General features: G+C 36.7%; 3 protein-coding genes across 3 annotated transcripts; all 3 read left to right on the forward strand.

Annotated features, from left to right (window-relative positions):
• The first annotated feature begins 1,364 nt into the window (after positions 1 to 1,364).
• On the forward strand, positions 1,365 to 3,704 carry LOC110766842 (polygalacturonase 1 beta-like protein 2). Its single transcript, XM_021970241.2, has 2 exons — positions 1,365 to 1,580; positions 1,703 to 3,704. The coding sequence occupies exons 1-2, from the start codon at positions 1,392 to 1,394 to the stop codon at positions 3,536 to 3,538; spliced, it is 2,025 nt and encodes a 674-aa protein (XP_021825933.2). The 5' UTR covers positions 1,365 to 1,391; the 3' UTR covers positions 3,539 to 3,704.
• Positions 3,705 to 10,249: 6,545 nt separating this feature from the next.
• On the forward strand, positions 10,250 to 11,438 carry LOC110766928 (transcription factor bHLH162-like). The gene is made up of 3 exons (XM_021970348.2): positions 10,250 to 10,609; positions 10,768 to 11,118; positions 11,219 to 11,438. The coding sequence occupies exons 1-3, from the start codon at positions 10,469 to 10,471 to the stop codon at positions 11,285 to 11,287; spliced, it is 561 nt and encodes a 186-aa protein (XP_021826040.1). The 5' UTR covers positions 10,250 to 10,468; the 3' UTR covers positions 11,288 to 11,438.
• A 6,522-nt stretch (positions 11,439 to 17,960) lies between these two features.
• On the forward strand, positions 17,961 to 19,084 carry LOC110766960 (transcription factor bHLH162-like). The gene is made up of 3 exons (XM_021970383.2): positions 17,961 to 18,267; positions 18,426 to 18,776; positions 18,877 to 19,084. The coding sequence occupies exons 1-3, from the start codon at positions 18,127 to 18,129 to the stop codon at positions 18,943 to 18,945; spliced, it is 561 nt and encodes a 186-aa protein (XP_021826075.1). The 5' UTR covers positions 17,961 to 18,126; the 3' UTR covers positions 18,946 to 19,084.
• The last annotated feature ends 365 nt before the right edge of the window (positions 19,085 to 19,449 follow it).

The following is a 19,449-nucleotide window of genomic DNA, read 5'->3' on the forward strand; positions in this document are numbered from 1 at the left end:
ATGGATGCAAGTTGCCGTTTGCTAGCAATAAGCCTACACACCAAAACATTTTCTTAAAGAAAATCAAAGAGAACATTATAGTTCTACAAATCAAAAGAGAAAGAATTTGACATTTTCTTTTCGTACAATACTACATATATTTGTTGTTCCAAGAAAAAATTAAATTAATGAACAGGTTTCTTTAGCTACCTTTTTTTTTTAAGTACAAGTGATAGTCTAAACTAGAATGAAAGGGTTTTTCTCACACGCATATGACTTCTTGTCTGCAAATCAAAACCCTCCTACACTGGGCTACAATTAATCTTCTTGACGGACACATACTTCCTCTAGCTCTCTTAATTTGTTCTTCTTGTGTCAAAACAATAGATCTTCAGAAATCTAATCAACTGCCCTGGTCATACTAATTCAACTCTTTTTTGGATCTTTTACTCTACAAATTCAGATTATGAAATGGAGGAAAGAAATCATCGCTATTTGCAGAGGATTTTTTCCCCTAGATGTATTCAAATTTTTCTTACAAATTCAGATTTTTTCCCCTCTTAAGCCCAAATACCTCCAACATAGCTCCCTCCTCTCTAAGCACCAAACCCAGCTCCCAAACATTCCCCAATTCAGCCCACTACAGCAACGCATCATCATCTTTCTATCAAACTGTATAAAAAATTTCTATCAAACTATATTAGCGAAGGGCTTATAGCTCAAATGATTAAGAGTAGTTATCTTTATATCTTAGGTCATAAATTCGATTCTCCGTGTATATATATATATATATTAGGAGTTTGTAGCTAGTAGATAAGCTATATATATTTGTTGGTCAGTGATCTATATAATGCCAGCAGAGTGGGTTCCTAGGTAACTGGGACTAGTCACTGAAATGCACGCTGCACAAAATTAGTGGGCTACTTTAAGCCAAAAATGAAGCATCTTTGCCTTGGTACTATTATAAACTAGAAGCTCCTCTAGGATTTGCCAAACCCATGGCATGTAGACAGTAGACTCAAAGGAAACTATATATATTTGTTTAGCTTAGACTTTTTGATATTCGGGTCGGGTCCCTTAGAATATGCCCATATAATCTATCTAACTCCTGTTTTCCACAACTCATCTGAGACACAATGACATGGTATCACTGAAAAGCAGCCACTTGCTGCTGCCCTGCCCACACCTGATTAATATATGCTCTTCTTGATTTCCTAAAACCCTACATCAACAACGAACTAGGGCACCCTATTTACCATGTTAATTAATTTCCACTTTTCTAAATCCAATCCAATTAGGAAAAGAACAAACCTTCCACTTCATTCAACACATACTTTGTAATGTCACATCTACCATTCTTTTCTGCAGAGACTACATAGCATGCTGCTGCATAAACCAGTTTTTGCATATACATGCTTTTTGTAAAAGCAAAAGTTTGGCCGAAGAAAGGAATCAGAACCCAAAAGCAAAAGCTATTCTCAACAACCCTAATTTGCCACTCTTCTCTCTCTCTCTCTCTCTCTCTCTCTCTCTGGGTGTCCAACTCTACAAACATGAACATTTTCCTCTTGTTCTTGCTCTCCTCACTCTCACCCTTCAAGGTAAGAAACTAACCACAAATTCCATATATTTCTTCTGATTTTCACTTACCAATTATTCATGTGATTTTCCTCAATCTATTTTTTTGTTTTTTTGTTTATGTTTTATATTCATGTGCATACAGGTCACAAGTGCTCAAACTAAAACCAACCCATTTACACCAAAAGCCTCACTGAATCGCTATTGGGACAACCACATTTCCAACAATCTCCCCAAACCCAATTTCCTCTTCTCCAAAGCATCCCCACTCGACCGAGTCAACTCAGCTATTCTCACCCAACTCGCCGCCCATAACTCACTCTCCGCCCACTTCGCCTCCTTCTGCTCCTTAGCCAACCTCTACTGCTCCTTCGACTCGCCGTCAGCACAAACCCACCAGCAAGACCTCGTCGCTTGGCACTTCAAAGACGCCAACTTCGCCGCCTACAGCAACAAGAACTTCGCCAACTACGGCGCGTCCCAACTCGACGGCGGCGACTCGTTCAAGAACTACTCGGACGGGTTGAACTCGCCCTACGACTCGTTCAAGAAGTACAGCAAGGACGCCAACTCGCACTCGGAGAAGTTCACATTCTACGCCAACGAAGCCAACGTCGCCAACGCCAGCTTCACCAGCTACGGCGCCGACTCTGCCGGCGGCTCTGGCGAGTTCACCAGCTACGACGACCGAGTCAACGTCCCCAACCTCGGATTCGCAGCCTACAACTCGGACGCGAACAACCACAGGCTCTCCTTCACAGGCTACAGCCACGACACCAACTCGGGCTCCGAGACGTTCGTCAGCTACGGAAAAACAGGCAACGCCAACCCGACCGAGTTTAGCAGCTACGCCCAAGACGCGAACATTATCGGGTCTGGTTTTACGGGTTACGGAGAGTCCGGGACCGGCCAAAACAATTCGTTTAAAGGGTACGGCCAATCTGCGAACAACCCACATAACAATTTCAAGAGCTATGGTGGTGGTGGGACTTCTGGGATCGACGGGTTCTCGAATTATCGGAGCGGAGCGAATGTTGGGGACGATTCGTTTCAGTCTTACGCGAGAAATTCGAATTCCGGGAAGGTGAGTTTCTCGAATTATGGGAAATCGTTCAACCCCGGAAACGATTCGTTCAAAGATTACGGGACCGGGTCGAAGGGTCGGACCAGTGTGGGGTTCAAGTCGTACGGTTTGGGTCGGAGTTTCAAAGAGTATGCCAAAAATGGCGTCACTTTCGCTGAATACAGCAGTTTGAGCAAGGAGGGAACAAAGGCAACTAAAACTGAATCCAGTGGCAGTTTGATAAATAAGTGGGTTGAGCCGGGCAAGTTTTTCAGGGAATCTGTGTTAAAGCAGGGGAATGTAGTGGTGATGCCCGACATTAGAGACAAAATGCCTGAAAGGTCGTTTTTACCCCGGGGTATTTTGTCGAAATTACCGTTTTCCACTCCCGGGATGTCGGAGCTCAGGGAGATATTTCACGCGAGGGATAAGTCTGCCATGGAGCACGTGTTGACCAACGCACTGGCCGAGTGCGAGAGGTCTCCGAGCCCGGGTGAGACCAAGCGGTGCGTGGGGTCGATCGAGGACATGATCGACTTCGCCACCTCCGTCTTGGGGCACAATGTGGTGGTCCGGACCACAGAGAATGTGAGTGGGTCAAAGCAGAAGGTGATGATTGGAATGGTGAGCGGAATCAACGGTGGAAATGTGACCAAGTCAGTCTCATGTCACCAGATTTTGTACCCGTACCTACTATATTATTGTCACTATGTGCCCAAGGTTAGGGTTTATGAGGCTGATATTGTCGACGTGGAGAGTAAGAGCAAGATCAACCATGGTGTGGCCATTTGTCATATTGACACGTCATCATGGAGCCCGGGACATGGTGCATTCGTGTCACTGGGGTCCAGTCCGGGAAAGATTGAAGTGTGCCACTGGATATTTGAGAATGACATGACGTGGGCCATTGCGGATTAAAGGACTGATGTTGCACTGGTTTTGGTTTTGTAACTCCATAATTTATGGTCTAATTTGATTTCGCCATTTTATTGTTTTATATGATAAAGCTTGGGGGGGTTTGTATTTGATTGATGTGTCTTCTTTTTTTAATGATATTTTATGAGTCCATGGACAGAATTGAAAATTTGAAATTCACTAATAAATTGCTATTATCATATGAATTAGTCTCATATATATATAATTGATGTGTTCTGTTGTAAAACTGATTAATTGTTATTTTTTTTAATTTTATTTATACAATCAATAGTTTAAATTAATCTAACATACATAGAAATGAACTCGAAATACAAGAAGTGGGCTCACTCTCCTCATCAACTGCCCTAACCTACATCAGCTAAAACGATCAAAGACTAAAGAGGCTAAAAGAGACCAATGAGGGTTGGTTATAGTGGAAGGGGTTCTAGTCGCTTAAGCAAGTGGTCTCGTGTTCGAGCCCTTGTGGATGCAGAAAACTTTCTTGGGAGAGGTCCCCACATATGCACTCGACAGTACCTAAGAGGATTAGGTCTGGACCATGCCTGGAGATACCTTGGCAAACCAAAAAAAAAGAGGCTAAAAGAGGGACAAAAAAGGGGAAGAAGGAAAAAAAACAAAACAAAAAAAGGAGAAAAAAGAGTGAAGACATGGGCAGACAAAAATTTAAAAAAAAAGAAAAGAAAGAGCGATATCATATATAATTCAAAAGATAGAAGGAAGACCATTTATGAGCTTTAATGAAGGAACAAAATTTGATCATTATTCTTGTATCCATAAATGATATATTCCCAAGTTGTTAGTTCATCCCCCACCCTACACTCACACACACACACACCACTCTGGGGGATGGCAATTTTTCCCGTAGATAAGGGTCTTCACGGGACTTTCATCATAATAGGATAGGTATGAAGAATAAAAAGAGAGTATGGGGACAGTTCGAGGAAATTTTTGAATATGGTATTCGGGGAGGGGTAGGGATGGTATTCTAATCCCCAACCCGAACCCTCTCCATTTAAATTATATATTTATATATATATATATATATATATATATATATATATAAATTCATATAAATATATTATTAAGATGTGTGATGATTGTGCTACATTTATAATGATGAAGTTTTGACATGTAGTAATATATATTTTTTTAAATAGGTTAGATTTTTAGTTAATACCAATTGAATTGATACATATCTTATACTAATAGAGTTTTTTTATCGTTCAACAAAGTAATTTTTCATTGATTTTTTATATATTTTTTAAATGGGATGATTTATTTTTATAATGGGGTACGGGGATGGGAGAAAAATGATTAATGAGAATGGAGATAAAAAGGACATATCCACCCCGATTCCATCCATAAAAAGGTAATCGTCATCATCATCATCATGATGCACTGTTCATTCACCGTCCATCAAGCATGCAGCAAAGTCCTGATGGTGGCCTTCGCTATTTTATGGCATGATAGGATAGGACCAGCCAGGCATGCCCCAATAAGTGATGGGTCCCGCCGCCTGTTGAAAGGGTTGGGATCCAATAATATCTGCAACAACCACAGCTAGCTGGTTTTTATTATTATTTTTATTTATTATAATTTAAATTTTTTTATAAGCAGAAGCAAGCTGGTAATTTAATGATGTATTAATGATGATCCTTGACAAAATTACTCTACCATGTACTTACTTGTGATCTTAAACAAATAAAACCATTTGATTTTTGTACATTCTAAGGTTTTGTCAACACCGTACTCCATAAGCAAAGAAACGCTATAACCACTAAAATCATGAGCTTCGAAATGGAATGTCCATTATAAATTAAATTCTCATGTCTTTTACTCTATGTAAATATCATCACATAAAGATTTGCAAAACGAGCTAAGTCGCCCTAAATTCAACATGAACATGGACTATTTAAAGACAATCCGACTTGATAAGACTTGCATCCGAATAATTGATTCGGCAGAGCCTGATTATATCTAAATTACGTGTCGTCTCATACTTCAATGATGAGATAAATGTCTTGACTCAATTATTAAATTGGTTGGCCAGAGCATGACACAAAACACGTTTGAACTTCTAGACGGCCCTTTTTGTAGCTCTATTATCCATTTTGGTCAGTAAAACTGTTGAACTCACATAATTACTCCCTAGAAATCAATGGAAGTACTAGTCAAACACAAACTTTTCTCATAAAATTATGAACCAGCTGAATTATAGATGTGAACATAATTTGTAGATTTGAGAGAATAGACCATGCTGAACACAAGGAAAGAGAAAGCTATACCAATAGTTGCCCAAGAATGTCAATACGGAATAGTATCAGTTCCAAGTTTCAAACCAAACGTATCAACACTCAAACACTGCAGTCACTTGTTTTGAATTGTGTTGAAATTTGAGACTCTGTTTTGGACTATGGACTAAGAACAGAACATAATATATTGACCTTCAAATCCACAGTCCCCTGTACCAGCGACAAAACTAAAGCAAAGAATCAACTCAAATCGTGCACGATTTTATTACAATATTTGTGTCAAAGCTTAGCCCATTTAAATAATTAATCTTCAAAGCGTTTTGATCGTGCTATTTTATATTAGAATATGACTACCTTCCCGTTGTTTCCTTGTCTTTGCCTTGCCTTTTGGCTTAATGAAGTATCTTTTTGATCAAAAAAAGGAGAGGGAGATTTCTCACGCACATACACAACTATGAGAACATCTACAATCATGCTCTCAATTTTTTAGTTAAAATTTAGCTAAAAACATACGAAAGCTATTTTAGGAACTTTCTATAAAATTTTAACGACAATCTTACTCTCTAGTTCAGGGACTCATAAATGCTATAATTCTTTTTTAATTGGTCCATTTCTATTTAAAAATATTTAAAAAATAATAATTACCATTAATTAAAAATTTAAAATACTCATAAAATAAATAAATATTAAATTATAGTGAGCCACTAGGAGTCATTTCTCTCTCATTAGATTTAGGAGCTCCTAGAGGTCTCCCTATTTTAGGAGGTGGATAGAGAGCATGGTTGGACTTAAATCTAAGGATATAATTTATGGAGCTCATTGTAAATACTATGATGCCGTAAGGATTCAGAAAAAAAGAAAAAAGAAAAATCTTTTTTAAGGTTTTAATTTAGTATCTGATCGTACCATAAATAGCACATTTTGGCTTGATGACGACGGCACGACATATTTGTTTCTCTATGCAATTGCAATGCTCGTTGAGGAACTACTCCATCATTGCTTGTGTCACCTCTTATGTAAACAGAAGACTTTTCATTCTTTTTTTTCCCTTTATATTTTGGAGATATAGGCCTTTTTGGTACGGAAGCGAAGATGGAGGGAGGATTGTAGTGAAACATATCCATCAATCAAATTAAACGGCTATTTGAACTCAGAATGTTCATATTTGAAATGTATTGTGAGTTTGAGCTTCTTATTATATATAAGAGACTTTCATACACATGACATTCGGGCTCCATAACTGGACACGAAGTATAAGTGATAGTCTAAATTGAAAGGGATTTCTCACACAAACACTATCAAGGTGTTATAGAGATTCGAACTTGAGACTATTAATTTACGAGTCAAAGTCATTTTCCATTAATCTATACCCCATTACCCGAAACATCTTATGTTTATGTCAGGCTAGGTCTTAGATTTAGCAAATAATTTCATTTATTTATTTGGCTAACACCTTTATGCGACCCTTGATTAGATGGGCCAACCAAACGACAGTGAATGTTGTAATGAATAACGGTGGCAATTTGGTGGCAAGGAGTGCCGTGTTTTGTTTTTGTACCCCAAAATGGATCACAACTGTTGCATACTACAGTGAATGTAGCTCGTGTGTTCACATATTTTTAGAGGCGGCTCGCAATACTTTTCATTCCTGCCTGCCTGCATGCATGCTTTTGGCCATATTGGTGTGAATCACGTACGTCCTTTAAGATTACAGAGCATGATCACGACCTTTTCTTGATCTTGGGAGATTATACATCTACGACACAAATCTCCTTCTGTATAGTCTCTGGCATCGGGATTGATGCCCTATAGCCTAGACCATTTTAAGTTGGCAACAACTAATTATCCCAGAAGTATATGATTGTGACATTTTGAGATGCACCATTGGATCCAATGTGAAGTATTCGCTTAATTGTTTCAAGTATAATAGATCACAGAGATGATCGAGAAGCATTTTTATAAATGTAAGTTCAGAAACAACAAAGTTTGACTTTTATATGTTTGGGTTTCGAGTTTTAATTTGGGCTAATGATATGTTGAGAATGACAAGACGAGTCAAATGCATCGTTTCGCTGTGATGTATAAACATTTTAAGCCAAATAACATTTTTTCTAATGTTTTAAAGATATTTTTCGAATTTTGTTGTTTTCGTAGGTATTTTGCTTCTAATTGTTCCTTTACTTGTTACACTTTGTCATTTTGTCTTAAGAGGAATTAGTACAAAACCCCACCTTATTGCCCTTATTTAGTAAATGTTGCTTACCCCTTCAAACTAATTTTTCGAACTACAATCCATTGTCTTATTTTTTTTGTGAAGAAAACCCAATTTATTATAAGTAAAACCTGATGAGTAGGATCCAACTCAGCAAGTTTATCTAATTAAGCTTAAAATCTGATTTATTGTACTTTTCATATTCCAAAAGTACCCCTAATTAGAGTTTACCCTATTATGTGGCTATATTAAATGTTGGTTTCGTCAATTTTTTGAGTTGATTTTTTTCCTCCTAAATTTGGAATTTATTACAAATTTGACTACTCACACATTAATTGTTTTAATTTTCAAAATATTTGGTACACACAATCCCATTAGTATTAAACGTTATTGTCTATACATTTAATGCACACACAAATATATATTTTTGGGTAAGTAATGCACACACAAATATTCCTATGTGCCTTACACAAATTATTTATTTATCATCTAATTAAAGTCCTTTTTTTCTATAAAAATTGTACCTATTATGAAATAATAGGATAATGCACCTGATACAAATGTATAAATTCTTCGAATTGTCTATCTAAAAGGATAACGTAATAATGTACCTACTTTTCCTTAAGAATAATGTACCTATATTTTGCTTATAGATAATGTACATGTAAATTTGTTTGGAGGAAAAAAAAATATTAATGTACCTATATTTTTGTACAAGATAATGTACCTAGATATGTAAAATTTGTTTTGCAAGAAAAAAATAATGTACCTGTATTTTATATGATAATGTACCTAATACAAATTTATAAATTATTTGAATTGTCTATCTAATATGTAGGTAAATTATTGTACCTATATATATATATATATATATTACATAAGTATGTATCTATCTATTTACCTATCTTGTATTAGATATGTAGGTAAATTATTTCTTGCATGTATCACCATAATTTTCCAATATACAATTACCTAATCAATGTTCTTTTAGACACAAAAGATTAATTAATTATAGGTATATATTATCATTGTTTAATATTGTTATTATTTAGGTAGTATATTAGTGTTACATTTTTGTATTACACTATTATTTATGTATCCTTGATTTATTTTTATCAAAGCGTTTCAATATTATATAGGTGCCAAATTAAAAAGAAATAAATATAAATGCTAAACATAAGGGATTGGACAGGTAAGGTTGATGGCATAGTCTGTAAATATTTTGTAAAATTAGGACAACTATTAACCTATACTCAAATATGGGTTTTTGATAATAGTTTAAAAATAGATGAGTTTATAAGATATAACAGTTACAAGGACCTATCTCATAACAACCTTTATTTCAACTGAGCACAACTCAATTCCATTTCTCTCCCCAAAAATAATAATATCAGAGAATGGCTTCACTAATAATAACAATCTTGTTCTTGTTTATATAGTTATCTCACATTGACTTCATTAAAATAAAGAAGTCATACACGGAAACAATATTAGACTAATTAATGTTGTTATAATCACTAACTTCATCGTTCTTAGAAGTTATAGTCAATATATATATATATATATAACCAATTTTGTTAGGCAGGTCAATCCCCAGTGCAAATGGAGCTATATAAAATTGAAAAATGTAAGTGACAAAGAAGCTTATTATACCGTTCAAATTGGATCATAATTTTAGTAACGTGTCACATTCATTTTCACACTCATGATCAGAATTCGATCCTAATTAAAGAAGACATATTCAGATTATTGAATATAAAAAATAAAAAATAAACAAAGGAAAAAACAAAGTTGAACTTATGTTTTCCTGGTGGCCGGAGATTTGAAAGCAACCCACTTGCAAGTTGCAACATAGACAGGTCTCTCACAAATACAAACAAATGATAAAGTGGACGGTGAAGTGAAAGCGCGGGAGTCAAAAGGTCAAGAGTCAGCCCATTAGCCCGCCTCTGCGCACACCTTAGTATGACTTAACATAACTCATCCAACGATCCCAGATCTATCCAGATGGGTCCCACAAACTTAAGATGTTCACAGGTGCTCTTAACTTCTGCTACGGTGGGCCGCGTTCTTGTACGGGTTAGCGACAAGGGAAGTTTCACTTATGGTTCCCTTCACTCGTCTTTTATACGATTTCATTCAGATTCTATTATCCACACAAGCAGACGTAAGCAACCCCTTGCGACTATGTGTGTGTGTATATATATACATATGCATACAACTCAAGCTCCTCTTATTTCCAAAGTCTCGGTCTCTCTCTCTCTCTCTTTTTCTCTCCTCTTTCTTTCTTTTCATGCTTTTTGGCTTTTGGGTTCTGTGGGTTTTCTTTCTTTCTTTCTTTCATTCTTTGAGAGAGACACACAGAGAGAGCGAGAGAGAGAGAGAGAGAGAGAGAGAGAATATAAAGGTTCTAGCCTTTGAGGGTCACTGATCAGTTGATGATTGAGGATGAAGAAGTGCAGCGGTGAGTCTTCTTCCAAACTGGATAGGAAGACAGTGGAGAGGAACAGAAGAATCCACATGAAAGGTCTCTGCTTCAAGCTTGCTTCCCTTATTCCTCCCCAACACTCCAAAGCCCCCAACTCCAAGGTATATATACTTGTCACTCTCTCTAGCTAGTAGCTGCCTTTGAAAATGTCCTTATCTTGTCGGAAATTTGTGGCGTGATTAAACAGTCTAACAATATAACATATCGTACATATGAGAATAACACTAATTGTTGAGTGGTGCTTTTTCCGGTTGATCAGGACACGTTGTCCCAGCAAAATCAGCTCGATCTTGCGTCCTCCTATATAAAGCAACTGAGAGAGAGAATAGAGAATTTGAAGGAGAGGAAGGAGAAAGCAACGAGGTCACAATTAGGGATAGATGCTAATAGTACTATCGATGCCGATAATGCTATGATGGTGAGATCAAGATTGCCAGTTATTGAATTAAGAGACTCAGGTTCAATTATAGAAGTGATGCTGATCAGTGGGTTGAACAAGAACTTCATGTTATATGAAGTGATTAGTGTTCTTGAGGAAGAAGGAGCAGAAGTTGTCAGCGCTAGTTTTTCCACTGTAGGTGATAAGGTTTTCCACTCGCTTCATGCTCAGGTACTAAAACACGGTATTAAATTAATTAATGATGTTAATTTAATCGTTTTCTTAACAATTAATTACTCATGAAATTGACTTAATTATTTGATCCTTGTAGGTCAAATTTTCTAGGGTTGGTGTAGAGACTTCAACTGTGTGGCAGAGACTGCAGGATTTGATTTACTGATCATTAGCTAGCAATTGGCTCTGGAAAACAGAAGATAATGTTCTTGTTGTAAAATGTAGAATTAATATATACAATATAGCTTTAATAATGCCATGTTCTTGAAAATTAATGTATATGAATATAATTGTTTTTCCCTTTCTCTACATGAATTTATTGTTAGTTCATTTGGTTATTGCCCTTTATCCACAAACTTCTGGAAACAAAATGCCATAAACCAAAGGAATCAAGATTTTGACAAAAACAAAAAATGAAGACGAAGTGAGAATCACAAAGGCAGTTTGAAATTTACAACAGCATTTATGTGCGCATGGCAGTCCAAATAATAAGATCCTTATTGCTATGATCAGCCTTTGCCCAAATCCATAAGTCAGGATAAAGATAATATATATAGACTTGCATTCAAGATAGAGGCTTGCAGATTTGATGCGATGTCCTAAAGACAGTAATTTAACCCATTCTCGGTGCTTGAAGTTCTTTAGGTGATTGCCTCCTAGGATTCAACTATCTGTATTCTAAGCCCTAATAATAGGACTTAGAATCTGGCGAACTTTGATTGTTTTCCTCTAAGACAATATGAATGTGATTGTAGAATGCTTTTTTTGTGTTTAACGAATGAGGCTTTGTTTGCTTTAAATAAACTTCTGAAACCTTATTAGAAGAGTCACAATTGTTAGAAAATAGTTAATTAAACTAATCCGAATTAATAAAAAAATTAATTTGAAACTAAAAAATCAATTTAAATATGAAGTGCCCAACCATTCTAATCACAATTGTTAGAAAATAGTTAATTAAACTAATCCGAATTAATAAAAAAATTAATTTGAAACTAAAAAATCAATTTAAATATGAAGTGCCCAACCAAGTGCCCTAAGACTCAAGACCCATATTTTTTCTAATTAAATATTATGTGTTATTTATATACTATTCTGCTGCCACAGGACAGTTAGTAAATCATCAAAAATCTTGTCTCTACTTCAGTAGTAATACTCCTACTGAGGTGAAGACCTTAATTGGCTCTATTATTGGAGTGGAAGGAGTGGATAATCCCGGGAATTATCTGGGGATGCCTACTATGTGGGGGAGATCATAGAAGGCAGCTATGAATTATGACAAGGAGCGGGTAAAGGATAAGATTTCAGGCTGGAAGCAGAGCTCGCTATCTTTAGCTGGGAAGGAAGTTCTTATTAAAGCTGTAGCCACTGCTGTTCCAACGTACCCAATGCATTGTTTCAAATTTACAAAAGGTCTATGTGATGAGATCAACAGTGAGCTGGCCAATTTCTGGTGGGGAAAGCAAGACTCCGATGTAAAGATACATTGGAAGTCATGGTCTACTTTATGCCTACCTAAAACTGAGGGTGGGCTGGGTTTTAGAGACCTCAATACCTTTAATTTAGCCCTTCTTGGTAAACAAGCATGGAGACTGATCCATGATCCTAACTCCTACTGGGCAAAATTGATTAAGGCCAGGTACTTTCCAAACTGTGACTTTTTGAACGCCGTGGCAGGTCATCGCCCCTCTTGGGGTTGGGCTAGTTTGTTGGAAGGAAGAGAGGTAATTAAGGAAAATGTAAGGCATCAAGTTTTCAATGGTCTAAATACGAAGATTTGGCAGCACCGTTGGCTTCTTCCTCCTCACCATGGTTTTGTGGTGCCTATGACCCCTGTGCCGTTGAATGCCCCCCAAATGGTTAGTGAGATCTTAGATGGACATACCAGAACATGGAACACGCAGGCTCTTGCTCAGTATGTGAGCCAGGACACTGTTAAGGTTATCAGTGAGGTCCCTATAGGTAACTTGCACAGGGATGATAGAGTTGTGTGGCCCTGGAACAAATCGGGTTTGTATTCTGTAAAGTCTGGTTATAATCTGCAGGTGGTCTCTGTTTCCTCCAGTGGGGTAAATAACCGTTCGTCCCATGTAATTGAAAGAGGTGTGTGGAAAGGAATTTGGGCGACTCCTACTCTCCCAAAGATCAAGTTTTTTCTCTGGCGCATGATGAATAGGGCCTTGCCTACCAGACTTAATCTGTATCGCAGAAGGATTATTGCGACTCCAATTTGCCCCATATGCAATCAGTATGAAGAATCTGAGGAGCACGCTATCTTTCTGTGCCCGTGGTCCCAAGCTGTCTGGTTTGGCTCCCCTTTAAATTACCGAGTGAACCCACAAAGCCTCACCACGATTGATTGCTGGTACAATGGGCTGTTAAATAGTCATATGTTAACCAATTTCCAAAGAGTTTGGGTTCTGTCTTTGGTGAGTTTTATCTCGTGGGAGATATGGAAAACAAGATGCAAATTTCTTTTTGAGGACTTTAAAATCAATCCCATAAGTGTGGTGGAATATGCTGTTTCAGCAGCAGAAGAGTTCGAGGCAGTTAGGTGTCAAGCTGACTCCACCAGATATGGGGCTACTGTTCTGACCCCGTCAGCTGGTTTATGGAAACCCCCTATTAGTGGTGCAATAAAGATAAACTTCGATGCTGCTTGGAAAAACCATGAGGCAGGCTTGGGTGTGGTGATGAGAAAACAGAATAACGATTTTTGCTATGGTTTTGCAAGTAAACGCTACTGTAATAGTCCTTTGATAGCAGAAACCGAAGCAGCCATTGAGGCTCTGAGATGCGCAAGTCTGAGAGGCTACTCAAGGTTAGTTATGGAATCAGATTCTAAAGTCCTCATTGATAATATCAAGGGTAAAGGTTGCACGAGGGCATGGACCATTCTCCCTCTGCTGGATGAGATCAGGCGCCTGAGTGCAGGTTTCTCTGATGTGGAATGGTGTTGGATCCCTCGTGGAGCAAATCGAGCGGCTCATGTGACCGCAGCGATAGGTTTAAGGGCGGTGTGTCCGCAATGATGGGCTAACCAGCCACCTCCGTCCCTAGTGCGTGTTCTGGCTTCTGATGGACTTCCAAGTCCCCCTTAATTGTATTTTTGTTGGTTTTGTCTCTGTGGGGAGAGTTTTGGTTTCTAGACTCTGCGAGTTTAGCAACTTTCCCTGAGTTTTAGCTTTTTGTCTGTTTGTATTCCTCCTCTGTTTTCAATGAAAGCTTCGTTGTCCAAAAAAAAAAATTGCCCAAATCAATTTTGAAGCCCAATTGGCTTCCACTTGGCCCAACTTCCATTTACAAAGTGTGGGACTTCCACACTTATAAAGACCTCACTCTTTCTTCTTTCTACCAATGTGGGACAAATGTCCTTGAATTTCATTCAAACTTCCAATAATACCCCACATTTGAATCGAAATTCTAGACCCCACATTTGAAATGTTATACTTATAATGTTAAATGACTGTAATGCATTTGAGAGGAAGCATATGTCATATGCATTAGGAAAAGTGTCTTTTGGACTTGAACTTACCCTACTGAAAAAATATCGGATTTACTTGATGATGCAGTGGATATAATTGATCTCGAACTGTTCACCGCTATAGTAAACCTAGACAATATGTCTCACACATATAACATCTTAACAAATGTTAGTTCATATGTTTTTGTTCATTTTGGTCTTGAACATGTCCCGGGTTTTATGAGAGCTTTAGAGAACTTAGCCTTTATTGTTCTCATAAATGTGACCCCACATTTACTCCCATATAAGTGACACTAATTAAGAGTTTTCTGGCTAAACTCCTCTTAATAAGATATTAGTGTCTTTAAATGCAAAACATAACCTACACATTAGTAGACAACACAATAACCATCATAGAAAAGAGTTAAATTGTTTGTGTATCTACTAATCCTACTTACTAAATAAGCTAAGTCCCCATTTGACATTGCTTATTTGGGGCTATAAGTGATTATTTTGAAATTTTTGATGAGGCATGTTGTCTGGTCTAGTATAATTCATTAAATAGATTAGGCTCCAAAGACCCTTATTTTTTTTTTATATAATATTCAATGCCCAAATCGATTTTGAAGCCCAATTGACTTCCACTTGACCCAACTTTCATTTACTAAGTGTGAGACTTCCACACTTACAAAGACCTCACTCTTTCTTCTTTCTACAAATGTGGGAAAAATGTCCTTGAATTTCATTCAAACTTCCAACAAATGGATTTTTTGGGGGTCAAATTGTGAATTTGAGATATAGAATGAAAGTGCAGATTACACAGAGTTCGTAGTATTTTTTGGTGATTTTTTTAAAATTAGGATTTTTTTTGTTGATAAATTTTGAATATGAGTTTCCGAGCCTTGAATTTGGTACATGACCAAACGCAAGAATCGAACGGCCGTGTTTAAGTAAGAAGATTCCAAATACCTAATTCTGATAATTGGAGTGAATTTCAAACTAACCCTGTAAAGAATCAAACACACATTTCACAACGATGGATCGATATATGGTGATTCAAACACGCTGTCCACTGTCCCATTAAATATATATATACAAATATATATGTGCCAAGTTGGAGTTTTTTTAAGAAGATAGTACGGCGCCATGCATGAACTTAGCTCGAGACTTGAGAGTCAAATCAAATCAACAAACACGCTTAGCTTAAGCTTTTTTAAAGCTAGTCAACAAATAAATTTTAAAGATCATAATAATATGTACATTTGAATATGATTATATTATATTTGAATTTACGTGTGATTATTTGTGAATTGATTGGCGGGTTTAGGGTTTTCTAATATATACAATTGCACGCAGTGGTGAAGCCAGGATTTCATGTGTGTGGGGGCCTCTTATAAATTCTAAAGAATCAAAAATTCGAACTCACAATACATACAAAAAATAGTATATATATCACATATGTCAAGAATTATATTGCTTATTGGTTGCAATCATAATTGTCCTCAACAAAGGGATAGAAAAATACATTATGAGCAAGAAAAATTGCAAGAATAGACAAATAGTAGCGATTTAGCAAATATCTTTAAAGCTTTTCCCCCCATTAAACCCAATAGAAAGAAAAAAAATCAAAATTTCACAAACTAAAAAAAAACCTTACGTCCCTTCATGCATTCATATCATATATGAAAAAATGTTTTATGTAAAAATATTGACTAAGTATGAAAAATAGTTTTTCGGAATAATCATTTTCTCAATATAATTTTTGGCGACTTTTATTCCTTACACATCAAATAAGAAATCTTGATTTTATGGGATTTTAGTATGAATTATATATTGACTTAACGAGCCATCATTTTTAGCCTAAATCATATTTTGCACTAAAACTGATTTTTCATATTTTGATTTGGTGGGAATTTGATTTTCTAGTATTTTTATTTGAATCCAAATAGGGGGTACTTCCTTATTTACATTGTAAACTTAAGTAAATGGAGTAATATAAAAATAAATGAAAGTAAAAGGACAAAGACATTTACTTAAATGTTGAAAATGGAAATAAGGAAATATGTACACCTACAGTGCAACACTACCAGCTGAGCAAATGGGTAATTTCAAGCACCTCTTTGTGCCTTAATAGGTCTACCATAACACATGTGGGTACATATCAAAACATAAAATATTTGAAATAATATACATATAGAAATACATAACAGTATATTACTTTTAAAATATAAACAAATTGAGTGGGGGCCCGTGACCACGCTGTTCTCAGTGTGGCTCCGCCCCTGGTTGCACGTACGGTATTGGCTAGGTCTTGGTTTCCAGAGGTGGGTCGAGGACAAAAATTTTAAGTCTGAAGACTGAAGCTACCAAGAAAATTTAGATTGCGGCTTGGCTGCTCAGTGTGTCTTCACATGGCGATCAAAGATTGTATAATTTCCAAGCCCAGAAAACACATTTCCTTTTTAGGATAAAATGATTTAAGTTGATGATGTTATCTGCCCCCTTGCAAGTTGCATGGAAAAATAAATTGTTGAATAGACACTTCAGTATATATGTTGGAATTACTAAAAACCTAAAACTGAGGCACATGATTATATTAAATTAAATCAAACAACTGTCAATATTTTAAAACTTAAATCCATGAACTCTTTTTTGACTCGTTTTAATTCCAAACCCATAGCTATAGAGTTTATCACTTCCCTCATCTTCTCTCTCGTCCATCTCTGAAACTGAAAGGCATCATATGATTTTCTTTTGAGGGCTCTAATTAATTTTTCCTTCGAGAATTATCTAAGGTAATAAGAAGATAATACGTGGTAAAAATGGGGTATTTAACTAATTATTCTAATATTTAATTAGAGAATTATCTTTGATTTAAAATAGGATTATTCTTCAAACTTTAGCTAAGTAAGGAAACTATAAATACATGACTGGAAACTATAAATACATGACTACAGTACACAACACGTATGAGGTAATTCCAAAAACCCTAGCCGAATCCCTCTCTCTCTCTCTCACGTCAATCTCGGCTAGAGTTGTCAAATGAGCCGAGTCGCACTATTTAATAAACGGCCGTCCGTGTAGTATGACTTACGAATTTGAAGGAGATGGAGAAACTTAATTCATCCAACGATCCCAGATCTATCCAGATGGATCCCACAAACTTAAGATCTTCACAGGTGTTCTTAACTTCTGCTGCGGTGGGCCAGGTTCTTGTACGGGGTGACGACCACGGAAGTTTCACTGTATGGTTCCCTTCGCCCCTTTTTTATATGACTTCATTCAAGATTGTATTATCCACATAAGCAGACGTAAGCAACCCCTTGCGACTATATATACATGCGCATACAATACAACTCAAGCTCCAACTATTTCCAAACTCTCTCTCTCTCTCTCTTTCTCTCCTCTTTCTTGCTTTTCATGCTTTTTGGCTTTTGGGTTGTGTGGGTTTTCTTTCTTTCTTTCCTTCATTCTTTGAGAGAGAGAGAGGCTGAGAATATAAAGGTTCTAGTCTTTCAGGGTCCCTGATCAGTTGATAATTGAGGATGAAGAAGTGCAGCGGTGAGTCTTCTTCCAAACTGGACAGGAAGATAGTGGAGAGGAACAGAAGAATCCACATGAAAGGTCTCTGCTTCAAGCTTGCTTCCCTTATTCCTTCCCAACACTCCAAAGGCCCCAACTCCAAGGTATATATACTTGTCACTCTCTCTAGCTAGTAGCTGCCTTTGAAAATGTCCTTATCTTGTCGGAAATTTGTGGCGTGATTAAACAGTCTAACAATATAACATATCGTACATATGAGAATAACACTAATTGTTGAGTGGTGCTTTTTCCGGTTGATCAGGACACGTTGTCCCAGCAAAATCAGCTCGATCTTGCGTCCTCCTATATAAAGCAACTGAGAGAGAGAATAGAGAATTTGAAGGAGATGAAGGAGAAAGCAACGAGGTCACAATTAGGGATAGATGCTAATAGTACTATCAATGCCGATAATGCTATGATGGTGAGATCAAGATTGCCAGTTCTTGAATTAAGAGACTCAGGTTCAAGCATAGAAGTGATGCTGATCAGTGGGTTGAACAAGAACTTCATGTTATATGAAGTGATTAGTGTTCTTGAAGAAGAAGGAGCAGAAGTTGTCAGCGCTAGTTTTTCCACTGTAGGTGATAAGGTTTTCCACTCGCTTCATGCTCAGGTACTAAAACACGGTATTAAATTAATTAATGATGTTAATTTAATCGTTTTCTTAACAATTAATTACTCATGAAATTGACTTAATTATTTGATCCTTGTAGGTCAAATTTTCTAGGGTTGGTGTAGAGACTTCAACTGTGTGGCAGAGACTGCAGGATTTGATTTACTGATCAGTAGCTAGCAATTTGGCTCTGGAAAACAGAAGATAATGTTCTTGTTGTAAAATATAGAATTAATAATGACATGTTTATGAAAATTAATGTGTTCAGCCACCCAAAGAATCAATATATAAGCTTTAATGCAGATGAACGCTTAATTTGGTTAATATATTGTTTTTCCCTTTCTCTACATGAATTTATTGTTAGTTCCATCAACCCCCTTGACGCGGGTTACGACTCTTGACCCATGTCATCAAGGGCAGACCTAAGGTTAGGCTGGAGTGGGCTCCAGACTAGGGGAAGATTTATAAAGTATTGAACATGGTTTAAATGTTATAAGCTTTATTTGTACTCTAATAAATATTAGCCCACTCCTAAAGCATATAGGAAATAATAACATCAATTCAAACCTATATAAATTCACCGGAAAAATCATTGTAAGTGCTTCAAATTTCCCCTTTGCTTAACTGGTGCGCAGATTACCTTATTTCCATTTTCAACATTTAAGTAAATGTC

This window comes from Prunus avium, chromosome 5, assembly GCF_965620075.1.
Source record: "Prunus avium chromosome 5, drPruAviu1.hap1.1, whole genome shotgun sequence".
Taxonomy (NCBI): Eukaryota; Viridiplantae; Streptophyta; class Magnoliopsida; order Rosales; family Rosaceae; genus Prunus; species Prunus avium.